The sequence below is a fragment of the Triturus cristatus genome, chromosome 3_1 (assembly GCF_964204655.1).
Source record: "Triturus cristatus chromosome 3_1, aTriCri1.1, whole genome shotgun sequence".
In the NCBI taxonomy this organism is placed as follows: Eukaryota; Metazoa; Chordata; class Amphibia; order Caudata; family Salamandridae; genus Triturus; species Triturus cristatus.
This window is the reverse complement of record NC_140583.1, coordinates 677,808,575-677,828,311: the sequence shown is the minus strand read 5'-3', so window position 1 is coordinate 677,828,311 and position 19,737 is coordinate 677,808,575. Positions and strand designations below refer to the sequence as shown.

At 43.4% G+C, this 19,737-nt stretch overlaps 1 protein-coding gene across 1 annotated transcript in view; it reads left to right on the top strand.

Annotated features, from left to right (window-relative positions):
* Positions 1-2,139: 2,139 nt before the first annotated feature.
* The window catches only part of KCNQ1 (potassium voltage-gated channel subfamily Q member 1), an 872,274-nt gene continuing 854,676 nt past the window's right edge, over positions 2,140-19,737 (top strand). Inside the window, exon 1 of the mRNA XM_085644751.1 lies at positions 2,140-3,473. Within this exon, the coding sequence (XP_085500877.1) occupies positions 3,121-3,473 (353 nt within the window). The 5' untranslated portion in view covers positions 2,140-3,120. The remainder of the gene's footprint in view (positions 3,474-19,737) is intronic.

The window sequence follows — 19,737 nt, the reverse complement described above, 5'->3', positions numbered from 1 at the left end:
GATTTATGATGCTGTACTGGAACACAGTAGTGCTGGGCGGTGGTGCCCTATATGCAGCCTTTGTGGACCTTAAATCCGCGTTTGACCTAGTTCCACGTAACAAGCTTTGGGACTCTTTGGAAAGGGCTGGGATGCCTCAAGGGATTTTATCATTTATTGTAAGGCTCCATGAAAATAACACTGCTTGTGTGAGATGGGGAGGGCAAGGGGAGACTACTAATAGCTTTAAAGTCGATAAAGGTGTGCGCCAGGGGTGCGTTTTAGCACCCACTTTATTCTCCCTTTTTATCAACAATGTCGTTTCCTATTTCACTGATTTTCCTACTGATGCACCCACACTTGATGGATTAAGAATTCCGATTTTAATGTTTGCAGATGATACCCTTTTATTGTCTAAAACTAAATCCGGCCTTCAACGTGCTTTGGATCGCTTCCACCTCTTCTGTAGTGATAATGAGCTGGAGGTCAATGTCGGGAAGACAAAATTTATGGTTCTTCACAAGAAGAAAAAAATCAGTACTGCACTTAGAATGAATAATGCTCCTACTGAGCAAACTGATTTTTTTGCATATTTAGGGGTGACTCTGGGGCGGAGACTAAATTGGAACCATCAGTTGGATCTCCTAGTTATCAAACATAACCAACTGGCGGGAGCTCTTTTAAAAGAACATAGATCCTCCCTAACCAAACCAATAGCTCCAGTTATGAAGCTGTATCAAGGGAAGGTTAGAGCGTCTATTCTCTATGGCGCGGAACTCTGGGGTTTCGAAAACTTGCGTCCGCTGGTACTGGCCCAAAACAAGTTCTTGCGATCTCTCACTGGTTTACCCCAATCTACACCCTTAAAACCATTGTTGCAGGATTTGGGGTGCGTGTCCCTTGAAGAGGTAGCAGGGTTTAGACCATTGGCATACTGGAGACGCTTGTGGACAACCCCAGAGTTAGCTCCTTACGCTTTGGCCCTTAAATATCTCATAGGGGTGGACAAGTGCCGTCAAATTTCTTGGTTATATAACATTAGAGTAGCTCTTAAGGCTCTGAACCTAGGCCATCTCTGGTCAGATCCAGAAGGTTCTTCTTTTCTGCCCAAGAGTGAATTTAAGAGATTGTATGCTGAGATGCTCCAATTTAGGTCCCTTGCCAAGACCCCTAGGGATTCATTATCTGATCTTTTTATGGACCATAAGGTCGATTATTTATTGGAACCCTATTGGGACATTATTATTGGAACCATTGACAGGAAGTTGTACCATCAATATAGAGTAGGTTGTTTGCCCCTAGAATCTTTTACTAAAAAATGGGGAAACAACCAGGCTTCAAATGTAGATTCCTCCTGTCATTGCTGTCATGGGTCATCTGAAACAATTTCACATGTGTTATTTGTATGTCCAGCATATAGAGCTCCTCGTATGAAATGGATCAAGCCACTGTGTAAACAGTTAGGCATAAGCTCAGCGCAAACAGCTCTGCGTATCCTTAAGTGTGATACCAAGGAGGTGATTGTGGTTGCCATGGCAAAGTTCTGGTCCACGTGTTGGGCCATAAGGAGGAATCATCTAGATCATCTGCAATCGTAAAAGCTATTTTTGGGTCATGAGATTTTATTGTTATTATTGATTTACTGTTACTATACTAGTCTTGGTGTATTTAATGCTTTTTTATCTAATTTATTGGTGTGGCTTATATATTGTGATGCTGTGTCTTTTATGATTTTTTAATCGAATAAAGACTTAATGAATGAATAATGAATGAATGAGTCAAAGCCCGTGTGTAATCCATGCAGACACTTGCAAGTTGGTTTCTCCTTTGCTTATATTCAAAGTAGCTGGCTGGTCCACTATTGCTCTCCAGCAACACTGGGAAAAGTTACAAAGGTACTGCATTTGTTTCAAGGCCGTTGCCAGAACATTTCACAAAACAAGTGACTTTAGAAATAAAACAAATGTTTTAGAGTTAACTATGTTTTTCTCCACGCAATAAAGTATCACTTGAAATGTCAAACATAATGGGCTACATGTCACACATACGAACACTGAAAACATTGAAATGTAACACGTAAAACACACTTGAAAGCTGGTCGCCGTTAGAGCGTACTGCTGCTGTGCGGTCTCCCACCGGGAGCTGCGAATCACAAGTGCCGGACTGTGAGTGGAAACTGCCCTGCCGGACACGGAACAGCTCCCGCGCAGAACAGGGTCTGCCGTTGTTTTGCGGCTCGTCAGGTCTACAGGCCAGCAGCTTCCACGAGAGGTTTGAGCGGATAACTGTACAAATCATACGGGTTTTAGGACCGCGGAGAAGCACTGTTCACTCACGCCTTGGTTGTTCCTTGTTAATCTACAAAGGAAGATTGGCTGTTTTGTTTACTTTCAGGAACTTTGAGGAGTTTCCCCCCTTGAAATTAAAAAACTGCAATGTGCTACAGAGACCGGGGAAACTTTGTATCAGTTTGGGAAGGCTGACAAGGGGAGGCGGGAATGTAAACAGGGGCATGCGGATGTAAATTCACCGGGATCGCTAGTGTGAGTAGCGGAGGCGAGGAGCGCCTGGACCCGCACGCGGAAGCCCCAGCAGCCGAGCCCCGTCCGGTGGTGTGTGTTCACTGGAGGGAGTGAAGAACCTGGGTCTTTAGCCTCAGCAGGGGAGGGGGGATTGAGTAGTGGTTTCACTCTCAGTGGGGGAGCGAGGGACCCCTAGGTGTAGCCTCCAGATGGGAGTCAGAGAGGGGACCTGCGGCTGAAGTTGGGCAGTGCATGTGGAAAGGTCCCTCCCAGCCGGTGTGCGCAGGAGGAGGGGCAGGGATCTTCCTCTTCAGGACTCCCCTCTGTGCCATGCCCGAGTTTGAAAGCAAGTTCTGAGAGGTGCCCGGCCCGATACGGGTCGGTATCTGGTGACCTTCTCCCCATCCCGCTTCGGCACTGAGTGCCCGGAACACACCGCAAGCTCCACCGCCAAAGGGCAGACCGGAGCTGCCAGTGACGGACTACGAACTTCCAAGGAGGGAGCACCTTGGGGCAGACACTGAGGCACCAGGGACCGAGGCACCCAGGCACCCCCGCCTTCCGATCCTGAGGTCAGAGCGGGAGCACCTCGGGAAGGAACCCGGACTCCGAGCACCCCATGTCCCTCTCTCCGGAACGGCGGCGTTGGAGTCTGTCCCGGACACTGTCCTCCAGACGGGGCAGCCACAAGAAGCAGTCGGCTATGGAGATGGCCGAGAACGCAGCCAATGCCCAATACGAGCCCATGCCCCCACGCAAAGTGGCGGGAGGCAACGGACAGCCCCCCGCCCCGGACCCAAAGGACGAGACGGTGCTGGTGACCACCAACATCCCCCGCGTCAGCATGGACCCCCGCATGTCCATCTACAGCGCGCGCCGACCCCTGCTCACCAGGAGCAACGTGCAAGGCCGCATCTACAACTTCCTGGAGCGGCCCACGGGCTGGAAGTGCTTCGTCTACCACTTCACGGTGTAAGTGCTGCGTCTGGGCTGGTGTGGACCTCTGCTCCTGTGCATGCGAGTGGTGTGGATGTGCAGAGGCGCTCAGGGTTAACTGTCCCATTCAGTTTTTTTTAATCACACATGACTATCACTAGGCACCAAACAGGGTCTTTTGCAGCAGTTCCTCGCCCCCACCCAGACCCCCGCTGTGATTACCTTAGCCCCCGCTGTTATTTCCGTACTTCACGTTCTCCCACTTTAAAATTTGATTTCTTCAATGCATTCAATATTACCCTGGACGCCCTTAAGATCTCACTGAAACAAGAGATTACTTACTTCCTCTTCTCCGTGACAGGATATCCAGAAGAAGCTAGTGTGGGTCTAAAAACAGGATCTCTGTTATGGAAGTTGAATGAATAGTAGATCACCTTTCCCCTTCCAGCGTGACCTTACGTCCCTAGCGTCTAATCTGATACGTTAGTCTCCCAAACGACGTTCAAAATTATTATGACCTCCTAGGGGCACAGCTTGTAAGAAAGCAGCATTATCTGAGTGGTGCACAGACGGAGCGTGTTAAGAGTTTTTTGCGCTTAAAATGTGTGCATAGGTGAATAGAGGCACGGAAATAACAAAGAAAAAACGGAGCTGCTAAAAGAAACGGAGTCAGCAGGAATAAAGGAGCGGTTGGCATAGAGGCACGTCTTGGGTGTCAAGAGGTGTGAGTTGCCAATGTTGGCCTTGTTCAGCGCTGGCATGAACTAGGAACTACTTAGGTTCAGCTACCGGCAGGATCCCTCTGCCAGAAGCGGGCTGTGGACCCGCAGGCTCTGGCGAATCACCCCATTGGGTCCTGGCCCCACATAGGTGCACCAAGAGACATACAGCAGCGCCTGTGCACATTCAACGTGTGCAGTGCAACGCCGGGGGGCAGGTATGCCCTGCCCTCCCGCCAGCAGACCCAGCTCCAAATGTTTCACTTCGAGGACAAAACCCTGGTTCGTTTGTCCGAGTATGTCCTGCGGCAGTCGGTGCCGAAGCCAGAGGTGGCACAGCTGGACGCCCACACACCTGCCCGACCTAGGATTCCTGCAAAGAAATAAAACGACTGTGTGTGTAGATACTTTACGTGCTGGCAGAAAGGGACCGAAGAACGCGGTCTTAACCTCTCAGCCTCCTCATGTATGTACGTCTGGCTGTCTGTCTGTGTTAACGCCGCATAAGCTGTATTTTGACACATGAATAAGGATTTATGTTTCAGAAAACTGAACGGAACCCTTTTAACCAATTTTTACTAACACGTATTGGAGTTGAAATGAGTAATGATTACAGTTCATGACCTGCAGCGCACATACAGGCAGCGCAGGCTTTACCACTAGTGGCGCCCTGTGCGACAATGTTTATTGGCGCCCCCCCTCCCTCAATGACCCCCATCCGCACGGATTCCCTCACTACCTCTAGTTGACAGTGTCTCTCAAGTCTCCATAACCACTGTCACTTCGTTTCATATAGTTTTATAGCGCCACGCATACCAGTTTAAGAAGTCAGAACACTTTGCCTCTGTGCAATGCGTGTGTGACGTAATCATCGGTGTGCAAATCAGTGTATAGGAAAAGTTACATAAGACAGAGGCCTACAAGGAGTAAGATTCACATTTTATCCATACTGGTAGGCAGTATAGTTAAAGGGCCCTTGAACTGGAAAAGCACAAGTTCAGAATTTAAAATGTAACACCATTATTAGGGGTTTTCTTTAATAATAAGAATTGATTTCTACCCAAATGAACCCCTTTTGCAATATTAGGATAATGAAACTCTGGCCCAAAAATATAGAGCTCTAATGTTTTCCTTGCAGTTTGCATGCAGCTCTTTGCTGGCAGTTAATAGCTCACTGTTAGGATTTTAGCTTATAAACTGCAAATAACAAAAGGATCTCTGACAAAAGCGGTAAACCATCGACCTTTGTATATTATATGATGGGTTGTCAAGGCAAGATTAGTGTATTCTGATTCTTGGAGGAAAAAATTCCAATTCAAAGCAAGTTGATTTAAACGTGAGCTAGTCCTTTATTTGCACTCATACATAGGGGTGGGTATGAGAAAAAACCAAGGGGTGGCACAGCCAACACGTGTTTCGCCCCCTACATGGCCTATAGGCCTGGGGCTTCTTCAGGGCTGTTCATTTTAAGGGTAGGTAAAAAACATTTGGGATATGCGAATGCATATGACATGTTAAGCACAAGAGTTAAAGAGAAAACAGGCCAGTGAGTCAAAATGTAAGAACGTTAATGGGAGAAGGGTGTGAAACCATTATGATTAACATCCCTATCTTAAAACCTAGAATTTCCTCTCATTCCCCTGGAAATGTGTCTGAATAGTATTTTGTACAAAATCTACACTATATATCCAGAACCATTCCACAGTCCGACCCTTGGTATCCCCTAGAATTTCGCTTTATATTTCTACGCACCTTCTTGAATGGCCAATGATCCATTGGCCCCTTTCAACTCAACTAAATCCTTATAATTTTTCTTACTAGAAACTTTATTTGTCCTTGACTACTAACATGACATTTAAACGGCCAATCTACCTCCCCCGTCCCCTTCCCTATCCAAAATGGCGCTCCCGCACGAACCAGGCCACTTCCGGGTCCCGACCCGGATGTCCTTCCATGAGCCCCGCTATTTACGCTGCCTCCGCTAAGCGCACAAACAGAACTGAATGAAACAGAACACTCGTACCGGGCATTAGCCAAGATTTGAGGTAAGCATTGCAACGAAGCAGTTACTCCCGTCGGCTTTACCTCCTTCTTTGAACTAAGGATTTCTTTTCTCCTTTTTGATCCCCTCCCCTTAGAATCCGACTATATCTTTCTAGCACATCGTGGAAACGTCCATTTTCAGTAATACCCGGTAAGCTCTACTCTGCCCTTCCTTGCCTCTAACGCTTAAATACCTCACTCGTCACGAATACCATCACTGTAAAATATAAATCTGCACGACCACAATACTCGTATTTTGTTATACTTTTAAATTTAAAATTAAACACGCACAGTGAAAACGCCTCTCTGATCACGTCTTGCTGTAATCACGTCAAGTCTTGTCACCACTGTATTATCAGTTTCTACTTAACTTCATCATTCAAGAGCACGCTAAACCTTTTACATATGCCCTCACAATACCGCGCCACGTAAATATAAATACGTCTATCCCGTTTGGGACCACAATTTGCCGTGCTGCCGACCTCGACTTTTTGACGGCCGATTTATAAGTTCACGCATGAAATACCTAGTGCACGTTAATGAACTCTTTCGAATGATTCAGACGCCTGTAAATTCCCTCCTTGATTACCCTATTCACGATCTCGCGTACAACCAACCAAGATACTCACCTCGAGCATTTTATTACACAACAACCACGCCACCTGATTTTACCTGATCACTGAATCACGACCACTTGGCTTTAAGCCTTCTCACTTTTCTCGTCTATAATTGAGATATCACCATACTCGCCTTGCATGCGCTACGACCAGTTCCATTATAAAGACTAATTTAAATCCTCTCTCTCGTGACAAACCCTACCGACGCAATATCAACTCATCACCCTGATGCCCATGACCCGGTACAAACCCGGTACAAACCTGTAAATATATAACTTTTACTTATTTACACACCAAACTTTAATGTTTTGTTGGCCCACAATGTGTCATATATACGTTTCGTCATTGCTGTTCTTCACCAATGTATACTTTTTTGGCACTGTTATTTATTCACTCTCGTGTTCCATACTCTATGACTTGTCGAAAATTTCATACCGTTACGCGTATGTGGATCACATTACATTTACCCTGTAAATTGATACAAATAACGTATTTTTCTCGATATATGACAATGTTTCTGTTTATACACTCGAATGATCTGTGGCATATGGAACCTTTGACTTCTTTGGTCTTGATGACCTCCATTACGTCCTGTGATTCTTCTTTCTCTAATATGGACATGCACAATATTGTATTGTATCCTATAATATGTCACACACTGTACCTTTAACTTACTTATTCTTGATACCTACTGTACCGTCCACACTAACCCTCACGTGACCTCTCCAAATAATTAAAACAAACCCCCCTTCTTTTTTCCTTTGGCTTTCTTCTATATAACGCACTATCCTTTTCCCTACTAATTCTCCGCTGTTAAACATTACTCCTAAATGTGTATCTTATTGTTCTTTCTGTTTTCTTCTCCCATTAACGTTCTTACATTTTGACTCACTGGCCTGTTTTCTCTTTAACTCTTGTGCTTAACATGTCATATGCATTCGCATATCCCAAATGTTTTTTACCTACCCTTAAAATGAACAGCCCTGAAGAAGCCCCAGGCCTATAGGCCATGTAGGGGGCGAAACACGTGTTGGCTGTGCCACCCCTTGGTTTTTTCTCATACCCACCCCTATGTATGAGTGCAAATAAAGGACTAGCTCACGTTTAAATCAACTTGCTTTGAATTGGAATTTTTTCCTCCAAGAATCAGAATACACTAATCTTGCCTTGACAACCCATCAGAACTTTTGCTAAAACTAGGGGGATAGGGGTTTCCCCCTGTCATTGGGCAAGAACCAGTACCTCTCGACTAACGCTTATTACCTGGCGAGTAAGGGATAGGGGCCTTTCTCCCCTCTTCCGAAGAAAAACTTTGTATATTATATGCACTTTGTGATGTGAATGGGACACGTTCTTTGCAGCAGAAATATTAACCCTCTGCTCTGTGATGAGTCAAAACTTTACTAGACAAAGCTCTGTTCTCTCCAGGAAGAACATTAATCACCGGAGTTGTCATTTTTATCGATGTTGGGACAATGTACATGGCATCAGGTGCTTTTAAAAGGATGAACATGGGGCCCCACCCCAAGTCAGCACCAGGTGCGGTGGTTCCGATCGCACCGCCCTTGAGCCGGCCCTGCATGCAGGTATCTGCAGCGGGTGCATTGACCCCACAGGAACGTTTTTACTAGGGTTAGAGCTTTTGACCTGTGGGCTCCACAAGGATCTCCGCCATAGACCGAGCTGGCTGTTCTGCTAGGATAGGGAGCAGTGACTGCATGATAATTAAATGCTCACCAGCCATCACATTCGCTCCTTCGGATTTTTATGAAGATTCAAACCATGTAACCCACATGTATTTCTGTTGCAGGTGCATGAACCACACGAGCTACCTTACCAGATTTACACAATAAGATTTGCTGACTAAATTTAGATGTCTGTAGCAAGTTCCTTGACACATGGAGTGACCCTAAAGTCTAGCCCTCCCACACCACTCGTTCCCTCATATTCCCAAGACCTAGGATGATTGCATTTCTGAAGAAAGGGTCCCTATGCAAAGGAAGACTTTAAGGAACTGCGTCAATAATTTAGGTAGTATAAGGTGAAATGATCACAGGAGATTGCCTAAAGATACCATGCTTTAATGTGGATAAAGGGGGCACCGACCTACGCGTGCTAGTAGACAGCGAGGGGCAGGCTTGGCATTATGGCTCGTGATAGATGGAGCATGGCATCTGCGTTTTCTAAGGCACCCTGAGTTCTTCCGATGGAAGAAGCCTGACCGCACTATGGCCCTGTCTGAGGGTGCACCCGCCAGGCTAGGCAAGGAAGCAGATCAAAGAGCAGGCAACTAATGGAAGCGCAAATGACTCTGATAGAACCACTGTTGGGTAAATCCATCAAACGAGTGGCGCATCACCCAACTAACGCGTAGCAAAGTTTAAATATGAGTGACAGTGTGTGGAATCCAGCACTTCCAAGTATATGAGCTGGCAGGTGGGGTTGTTCAATAAGGCTCCTGCATGATTTTGTAAACGGCTTTGTGGGGGGAGGGGACCCTCCAAATATTGGGAAAAGTAGTGCAAGGCTTGAAAAGATAACCGTGTGAAGGCAAAGTGGCTGCAGGCTTCAGAGAGGGTAGCTCCACTTCCCACGTGCAAACCATGTGGCACCTCTCAGTAGATCTCTATACATCATCTGCTCATTACAGGATTAGCTGAGCCAACGGGCATGCCCTGCCCAGCAAGAGCTTGATGGTTTCTATTCTGGGTGATCTTGAAACCGTGATATCAAGGGACCTGGCCTAAACTACGGCCTCATTCTTCCTCTTCTCTCCCTACATCCTTCGTCTCATCTGAAGGAAGACCCACTGAAGGCCATTTAAACTGGCATTCACGTACAATACGTATCAGATGATTATGAATATAATAAGTTACCGTAAGAACACACTGATGTATTTTAGGATGATTATCTTGGTGCAGAGTAGCAATAGGCAAAGAAACCAGATTGAATCAAGAAGTTGACCTGCTTGAAAAAGAGGCAATCGATAAGATGGAAATACCAATGCAAGTTTTGTTCGGCTTCCTCTCTAGGGTCCTGGATACTGAATTCACAGGTCAAGCGGAAGAAGGATTTGGTGATAACGCAGCAAGTCAGTTAAATACTGAACCTTTTGCAAGCATTTATTGACTCCGCAGAACACTGTGCAATCAATATATGTGGTTCATTTTGCTCTTTTACTAGGGGGAGAAAGCCTTGATTGGGGATTGTGGGGGGTGGGTAGCCAGCTGGGAGTGGTCCGTCATGTGTCAATAAACACCCCACTAACCTAAATGGCTATGTTAGAAGCCCCTACAATGTTTCGGTTTGATAATGAGAAATAAAGATTATCCTTATTGATCCTTCCTTGGGTGGCAATGTTGTATAGTTGGCAAGTCACCCGAAGCTACAAAATACTTTATTACTTGCACCCAGCACCCTGCGACATTCCATAATCGTTTTCCTGTTCTAGGGTAATCTCAGAATTTCAAGAATCCACCACAAACCAGTGCTGTTCATCTTCTCTTCTCACTGACATTTTTTTCCAGAGGGAACCAATGGCTTCGAACCCCAAATTATTGCCACTAATCAAACATTTCTGATGAGTAGGAATAAAAAAATAAAAAAAATGATCCTGATTTTTACAATAGCATTTTGATTAGGGCTCCCGGTTTTATGGCATTTATTTTATTAACATCTTATTGGTATTTATCTATAGTTATTGTGTTTGGAAAATAAATGTCGTAACATTGTATATTTATATTTCCACATTTATTTAACTGATGAACATACACTCATACTTTGCCTGCAGCGTTTTAACAAATTTAGCAGTCAAATATAACTAAACACTACACAAACAGGTAAATATTTCCATCATACTTCATATAGACGTTAACATATACCTGTATTAAAGGAAATCTCGTCCTGTTTTTTAACTCCCCATGCTGCTCAGTTGAAGGCCAGAAATTCACGAAAGAAAGCATGGCGAGCCACTCAGAAGAAGCATCATTTTCAGTATTTTTCCACTTTTAAAAATAAATACAGCCAGGAAACGCATTGTTTTTTGTTTGTACTTATCTGCAAAAATGAGTAAAAGCAGAAATCTGGGAGCCTTAGTTGTGTTTTATGTTGTTTTTAGTTAAGATTGACACCAGGTGATCAGTGCCTATATTACAAAACTCAAATGTCAGGAAATACAGCCATTCAAGTAACCCCGACCCCACCACCAACAGTGCAAGGTAGAAAGCACATGGCATTAAACTTCGAGTGAGCATGTAGTTCAAGGTGAGACTTTTAATTGTTTAGTAGTTAAGAAGGTGTTTCAAGTCAAGATTATACTTGCACAATTGTATTGGTCTGGGCATGTTTTTTTTTTTTTTTTAATGAGGCATGTTTCTTGTCAACAGGATGCATGGCTACTCGGCATTCTGACAAAGTGTCATCCTATGTGTTCATTTCAACTCATATGTTTCTGTGTGACTGTGGTTAGTGTATTAGTTGCTGGTGTTTCTTGTTTTGTCTGTTTTGAAGGTTGATCATCAGTAATGTAATTTGTTATTATATGTCAGAAATAATGTGTGAGGCTATAAAGTAGGCATGGTGGCGAAAGCTACGGTTTACATACTACAACAGTTTTTTTAGCTTATGTGTTATAGACAGTAACCATCCTACTTCAGCTAAAGTATTTAACATGTGAGTTTGCTTGCTTGGGCCACCTTTGTCATTTCAATGGATTTTGGCTTTATAGAGGGTCAGTGTTCCTGGTAGGAATTATTTGTTTGCTTGGCTCTATTGAGTGTGCAGTCCTGTTTATAAATACCTGTATAATCCTTCTGTTTACATTTAATTTTGCCTGCCACATGAAAGATCCACTAGGAATTGAGTACGTTTGGTATCTAGGATGCTGCATAGAACTGTGGGTAGCATCTCTGGCACACCTGTGAGCAATGCATGATTCAAATCTTTGGTTTTGTCCACAAAATACATATTTTACTTTAATTTTGATTCTCCTTTTCTTATTTTGCTTGTTCTCATGTAAGAAACACCACCCTGATCATGTTCACTAATGAACATTTCTTTGTCGTTAAAATGTAATAATGATAATTTGTAAACTCCCCTCAATGCATTTGGTGCAGATTGCCCTTCACCATGAGGCTATAGTACTCTGATTGTCCAATTCGTTTGCCACATGTTGCTTGAACATAAAATACCTTGAAAAAACAAGAGGCATTTAGCAAAGAGAAACGATTAGTTTAGTTAAACAACGTGGCCAGGAGAACAGTTACAGGCATAGGATATGAGGATTGTAAACTGAGACAATCAATCTCTGAGATGGGTTTATATAGATTCATTGAATGCTATAAACAGTTCCGGCAATCCTTGTTTGGTAGGGAATGTGCACCACTGCCTTTAGAGTCCCAAATTAAATTTATTCTATGGGTAATCCAGGTGGGCCTCGACCTTGCGTGTGCACAGTGCAGCCAGTGGGTAACGTGTCAAGATGTCCGGCATGGGCAGTGTGTGATCACTGCGTGTACTGTGTCCTGACTGTCTATATGTTCCTAATTGATGTGACATCTGACTTTATGGTGTTTTGGGAGCACACCTAACCCTTCAGCCATGTGTGCTTTATTGGAGCCAATCTCCCTGGACCATTGTGGTGTCGCTGTACCTATCTGTGGGATTGATCAGGGATTTCCTCTTTGAACGTTTGTCTGCCAGCTACGTGGTGCCCCACCTGTGACCTGTCAATCAGTGGCCTCAGGCCTAGGTTTCAGAGTCTGCCTATGTATTTCTGAGTCTGGATTGACGTGGAGCTCACAATGGGCAATTCGTTAATGAAGATGTGATTTTTTTTTTTTCATTCCTAAATGTATCTTTATTCACATTGACATCGACTTTCTCAATATTAACACACACATTGTCTACCAATGCCTTTAACCTTGCACTGTGCTACTCTGGTAAACCTCCATGGATATACTGCACGGAATGACCACACAGTTAATTATTCAACAATGCTCGCATAAAAGTTATAATGGTTTCTCTGTAAATAAACAGACAGGAAGGTAATTTGGCCCATGTCCCCCCTGAAGATCTGTAATCCCTTAGAATCCGTACAAATCTTTTAATTGTCAGTTCAATAATAGAACTAATGAAATTCGATTCAGATGGATTGTTGCCATGGCCATTAACGTACAATATGCATTGACGGTACACATGGAAGGGACATTGTTCCTTTGACTGATTGCACAAGTTTGTGGCTATGCCGTTCCAGTAGCGGCTGCTGTGCCGTCTGAGTGGCGGGGGTTGGGAGCAATGGGACGACAATAGACATAGAGTACAGTAAAATAAAAAGTTAAAAAAAACAAAACTTACCTGCCGCATGGCGACCGTTAAAATGCTGCTCTTCTGTTTCTTCCTCGCAGTAGCACAGGCTCCCAGCTTCCCCTGCGGCCAATCCCGATGCTGCTCTCATGCATGAGAGCCATGTCAGCATTGGCCTGAGCACCCTCGATTTGCATTCCCAGGGAGGCTGAGAGCCTGTGACTGCTGTCCCCAACCCAGCAATGCAGCTGGGGTTGGAGAGCGCTTCACTGCGCATGATGCTTTAGCTAGCCTGAGATGGCCGGCCAAACCGCCATGTGCACTAAATCAGTGCTCACCACTCTCCCTTCTGCCTTGCCCCGCGATGACCCCGCTCCCAAGCCTCATTCGAGAAAAATAAAACCATAATATACACATTTTACTTTTAGAATGTTGAGGCTGGCAGGGGGGACGACACTCCTCCGCCATAGCGGAGGATCCACCCCTGGACCATTCCCTAAAAGGCAAACAACATTTGTGTCCCTTTTTTATCAAACCTCTAAGATGGCAGCCATCTTTTAATCACAGAAATCTTATCCGCTCACACTACCTTCTGGTATACTCTCTTTATGAACTACATTTCCTCGCAGATATGCTCAAACTCTGCATTTGCTTGTTATACACTTTTATTTCTTGTTAGAAGTGCACTTCTCAAGGAATGGAAGTAATCCATGGGCTACTTGGCACAGCCTGAAATCCTCACTGAATTTTCTGCCCCTCGTGAAATTCAATCCTGGGAGGTGATCACTCTGCAGGGCTGGACGGACCTATTGGGCAATCGGGCAGTGCCCAATGGGCTGATCCGATAGATCAAGGTGTGGACCTGTTTTTTGGTTGGGTGTGGGCCTGTTTTAGTTCTGCAGGACTGCTTTTAACTGTTGATTATCCAAATATTAAAACAATCATTGGCTGCAGCAAGCTTAAATTCGTGCAGTTTTCTGTACCTTGCAAACTCTTAAACAAACAGTGTGTCTTTACTAGTTTAAAACTGCCCCACTTTGCTAACCTGGGCCACGATTTTTAGCTATTTAATTCACTGATGGGAGCCACTTTTATTTTGGTGCTCTGGCTATTTCCTGTTCCAGTTCAACGCTACCGCTCTGACCCGTTGAGTACCATACTTTTCATCCAGACTGGGCAAATTTAAGAAATTTAGCAGCTACTTTGTCATCTTGAAATCTTTCCACATTGCTAGGGTGCCTTATTTTGTTATTGGCCTTCATTATTTGCGGAATTCTTGCCATTGCGTCCAGTTGGGCTGCTCCGGAAGACCTATTTAAAACATGCTTCATTTGTGTTTATTTGGGTAAAATGATTACTTCCATACTTAGTATCCTCTGAAAATCTTTACGGCAATGAATGTGAGCGAGTTGCAACATTATGGAAAGGGATGCATGCAGGGTGGAACTATTCAGCATGTCTGAAACGAACCACAGCCGAGAGCATAGAGGTTCAAGCAATGCAAAGAATTGAGAAGCTAGTCTCCAAAAGCATCATGCTGTTGAACTGGCTTGGAGCTGAAGGGAATGTTCTAGTAATCACTCATCCATTTTATTAATTCTTCAATGCTGAAATAAACAGCTACCACTCTGTGGAGAGATGAGTCATCTAAAAATAATCAATATTAAATGTCGTAATAGTACAGGTGGGATTAGTATACACTTTGACCAATCGTAAACTGAACATTAACAAAAGTTCCATCCTTCTAATTTCATAATGTGCACATTTGCCGCTCTCTACCAAAGTTGCACTCCCCTGGTTTCATCCATATGTATAACAGTGCCACTGACTGAATGACTTTACTTGTTAGTTTTAGTGAGGCGGTACAAAAAGTGCCTGGTTTCAAGGAAAAGCGAACAGTCCAGGGATCCTGGTTCTGGATATGGATTCCTAAGGTACTGGAGGAACTTTGTTCGAAGCTCCGGACCTTTCCAGCCTCGTTTTAACAAGAGGGGTTAAGGGTGTGAGCATATATTCCTCCCTTTCGAGTTTTTAGCAAGTAGGGTAATTCCTTTTTTTGATACAGCACAGTAGTCCAATTTAATTTGAGTGAAAGTAGTTATTTTAGTTCCATTCACCACTTTATTGATTTATATTTAAAAAGTCCTACAGTCTTACGAGGGTAGAATACATTTTGGTTTGTTTCAAGGCAATATGTGACAACATCAAAAACTCCGCTTATCAGATAGGTCCCAGGATAAATCTGTAACCAAGGTGCTCCCGCAGTGTGTCGTAAGACTGTAGGACTTTTGAAATGTAATGATTAGCCTTGAGAAAGCCCTGGCTCAACTTGCCACATTTGGCGAAACACGTGTCGGCTGTCTCCTTTCTTTAAACACCTTCTATCAAATAAGTAAAGAAAAAAGAGTGAAATGGATCAATAAAGTGGTGAATGGAAATAAAATAACTACTCTCACTCAAATTAAATTGGACTACTGTGCCTTATCAAAAAAAGGAATTACCCTAATTGCTAAAAACAAATTGCTCGAAAGGGAGGAACATATGCTCACACCCTTAACCACAAAAAGTGCCTAGTGCCATCAAAGAGGATTAGGTCCTTTGTACACAATTTGTGCATGCAGAGAATAATACAAACCCAGTCTAAAAGGACATAATTTCCTTATTACAGTTGAGTTTTGATGTATCTAGTTACCCACAATGAAGACATGATGTAGCTGCTCCACTGTAATAACTTATTACTGTTGAGTTGTACCCTCACAATGTCTGCTGAAATAACCAGCAGCCAGGGTGAAACGCATGCCACAGACCATAATTGCAGCTGCAGTTTAAACAATTAAAAGGAGAAGTGGATTATTATTCTGGTATGTTTTTTCTAAAATGAACAGGGATCAGTAGAAATTAGATATGTATAGCCACATGTTTATCTCCATGCATATTTCTCCACCATCTGCATTTAAAAAAAATCATACTTTCTTTAAACGGATTCAAATTTCTTTTTGCAATTAACCATACTATCTCTTGAAAGAACAAAACAAAGGATTTAAGCAATTTTTGGGAAGAGGGATGGTGTTACAGTGTATTATATGGAAAAATCCCCTCTGCCTTATGTTACAAGAATAGTGCAAGTCACCGAGCAGTTCCATGACCTTAAAAAGAAAATCTGCCCGTAGTCACATTGCTTCATACTGTTGTGGGACAGTTTGGTCACTTGCCATAATAACCTTTATAAGGTACAGCAGGGGTTACTTTATACTATTAATATTTTAAATAGAGATAAGGGAATTGCATCACTGCCATTTGATAACCTATGGAATCTGGCTACATTCCAAGGCAAATTTAGTTGGGCAACTTCCTATGGAGGCTTGAGGCTTGGTCTTCCACTGTTGTTGCAAGGACAATACCTTACTTGTTGGAGAGAGTGCTGTGGTGCCCAGCTCCAGTGACCTGCGTCTTTAGTTCTCCTGACATTACTAATATTCCAGTTTGCAAAGAGCTCTCTCCTCCTATATATATGTGATCGGCTATTTCATTCAAAATCCAGGTGACTGATTTGGATTCTGTGGAATTTCTCCATTTATATGACTGTGATCCCAATTATTAAGTGTCTTCAGAATTGATATACATTTTAAATTTCTTTTTATTGAAGACATACAGCATTTGGCGGCAATTTCTCAAGATTAACAAGGATAGTATCAGGGTATATGAAATGCAGGTTCACACTTCTACCATTAGGCAAGGCTCCCTTACTCGTTCCTGTCCATATGATCACCATATTTATCAAGTCCCAGGTCTGCAGTCGCACACAGGCTTCCCTGATAGATATTCCATTTACCCCAGAGTTGTTCCCATTCCTGGGACATCCTCTACTTTCGTAGACCACTTTGTCGGCCACCATGCACCAGTCCATATACTTTTCCCAGTCACGAGGGGATGGTGCTGTTGGCACTCTCCACAATCCCGCAATGTAGCGTTTTGCAATAGTCATCCCCAGGGTTACCCAAGAATTCTCTACATTCAGATCAGTAACGCAAATGGTACTATGTAAAGTTTTCTGATACCCGATACCGGGTCAGGTTCGCGCTATATAAAACACCGTAAAATAAAAACAAAATAAATCAGTAGTTTCCCATACGTTCAATAGACACCACTTGGGTGAGGTTAATATTTCCACCCCTAATAATTTGTGCATGCAATTCATTAAGGCTCCCCAGTAGTCTTTCACTGCTGGGCATTCCCATAACATGTGATAGAAAGGAAATTGAGATATTTTAATAGTTCCTGGGCCTGTAACGGTCTTGAAATCTTGCCATGATTTCACTAGAAATCGATTTCACAATCGTTCTCAAGTTAAGAGCACGTTCTAGATCAAAAAGCAATGATCATGCATGGGAGCCTGTCGGCCTTTTAACAAATACATCCAGAAACTCATGAAGAGTGTATAAAATTGGGCGCAATAGTTTTGTGTGGGAGACGAGCACCCATGTGTGTTACTCCTACCTGATGTACACATGAGGGGCCTTTAAACTTTTATTGAAGGAGTGCTATGCCCCCTTCTAGTTGCACAGATGTCAGACTGTTTCTCTGAGGGATCCCTTACTTATATCCTGACCTTTGCAAGTTTGAGTGGAATAAAGGAATTTGAGATTGCAGAGTAGCCTTTATACTTCTGTTACTGTAATGACAAAATGATCTTGTACCTGTTTTGCTATCTCATATTATAAAAGGCTGTGATATTGGTGTGCGTATTGTTTCGGCCACATATTTGCTTTGACTCTGAGAGGCCTGAGCGCACACGTTTTCCTAGTACTTGGGTTGAGTACGAGTTTGGTTTTCTAAGATCCACTCACATCTGCTTGCTAAGTGTCTGCCTAGATAGAGTCTGCTGTTTTACCAACATTATTAAGCTTGTTCAGCCATTTTGTGTGGCTATTTGAATTTTTTTATTTTGCATTTGAAATGGGTACTCCATATACCCACACCGTTTCCTTCACTTCACCAGTAATTAAATAAGACGTGGTGGGTCCACGCGTATCTTTAGGTTCAGCCTTGGATTGATGTCCAGGTGTAACTTCTTTTAGTACTGGAGCACATGCATGTGTGGTAGCGGCAGTATTCAAATGCGGAGATGGCCCACAGATGAAATTACTCGCGGCAGTGCCACTTCTCCGTTCATTTGCCGTAGTTCATGGCATATCTGGCAGGGTGCTAAGGATATCTAAAGTTGTTGGACAGTTACATTCCAGTGTATTACATTTGTTGAATACTCCAGCTGAGTACGGCCTATTGCCTTAGCTGCCCAGCCTATTAGCTGATGAAGCAACAAATTGATTGTTAGTTTGTAGCAAATCAATTTGCATTTCCAATTAGGTGAACATCTAATGGAGCGATTGAACAGTGGCTTGCATATTCTGCATGCCAGCTAAGAATAATACCTTTTAATTTATTTTTATTAAGCATTTTCATATAATCAATACAGCTTATACTTAACATCCACTATTAGTAATAAAACAATTAAAAAGAAATATACTTCCCAGCCTTAGCATAGTGTGTTACATTTATTGCATGTTGGCATAGGTGTGTTAAATTTTTCATTGTCAGGAAAAAAACATTATTTGTTGAGCGTGTCCTGGTTTTCTATATCGAGGTCTACACTTTATATGCAGGTTGCAGGTTCCTTATATCACAATGAGACTACCTATGGAGTGGTCTAGCAGCCCAACACATCCACTCGGGACTCGATCTCCACTGTGGCCCTGTAGTATTTTAATCTGTCTGTACATTTTGCTGTATATCTTCTTGTCCTCCCGCCTCTCTTGAGTGCTAGGTCTAGTGTCCGGAGTAGAGAGAAGATAGGTTTTGAGGGGTTCCCATATATCTTTGGGCCTCAACGTGGGTGGGAGCAATTCTGCATAAGTAAGAGCTTGTTCCTGCCATGTTGTCATGTCCAAAAGCCAATCTTCGAATTTAGGGGCTCTGCCTCTGCCCCACCTGCAAGCGATTTTGTGTTTTGCTTTCAATAGCCCCAATGCTAGAAACTTCTTATGTATAGTTTCAACCCCATCTGAGTATCCCAGTATAGCTCTAATCGACCTAAGAATAATACTTGAGCCATGTTGCCTGTTCCATGCTTCTTACCACCTTGATTAATTTCCTTGTTATTTCCAGTCCTACCTTTATGAGCAATTGTGAGGATGGATGTTTGGAATCGTGGATTGCCTTCAACTTGGCTTTCAATGACTTCCCCATGTGTTCTTCCCAGTCTCCTGGGCATGTGTGCTGGCTTTGTGCCGCTACACCATACGCTGGACTTTTAAAATGAATGCCCTCTAAATGGAGCATAGCATGAACGAGATACGCTTTATTCGTTTCACACCACCCTGCTTCTCTGTCACTAAGCCGTGTCCGACTTGTGTAAGGGGCATCGGTCATTTGAGCTGGACCCCGCCCACTCCAAATGACAGCGTAGACATTAAAGTGCTGAGGTGCTGTTCCAATCCTTTTCAATCCATTCAACAACATTTTAGTTATTTGTGTGCAAAGGCCATTTATGAATGTACCTCAATATCATCGCCACCGCTGCCAAGCACAAGTTTCGTTTGCCACTACTCGAGAACAAGA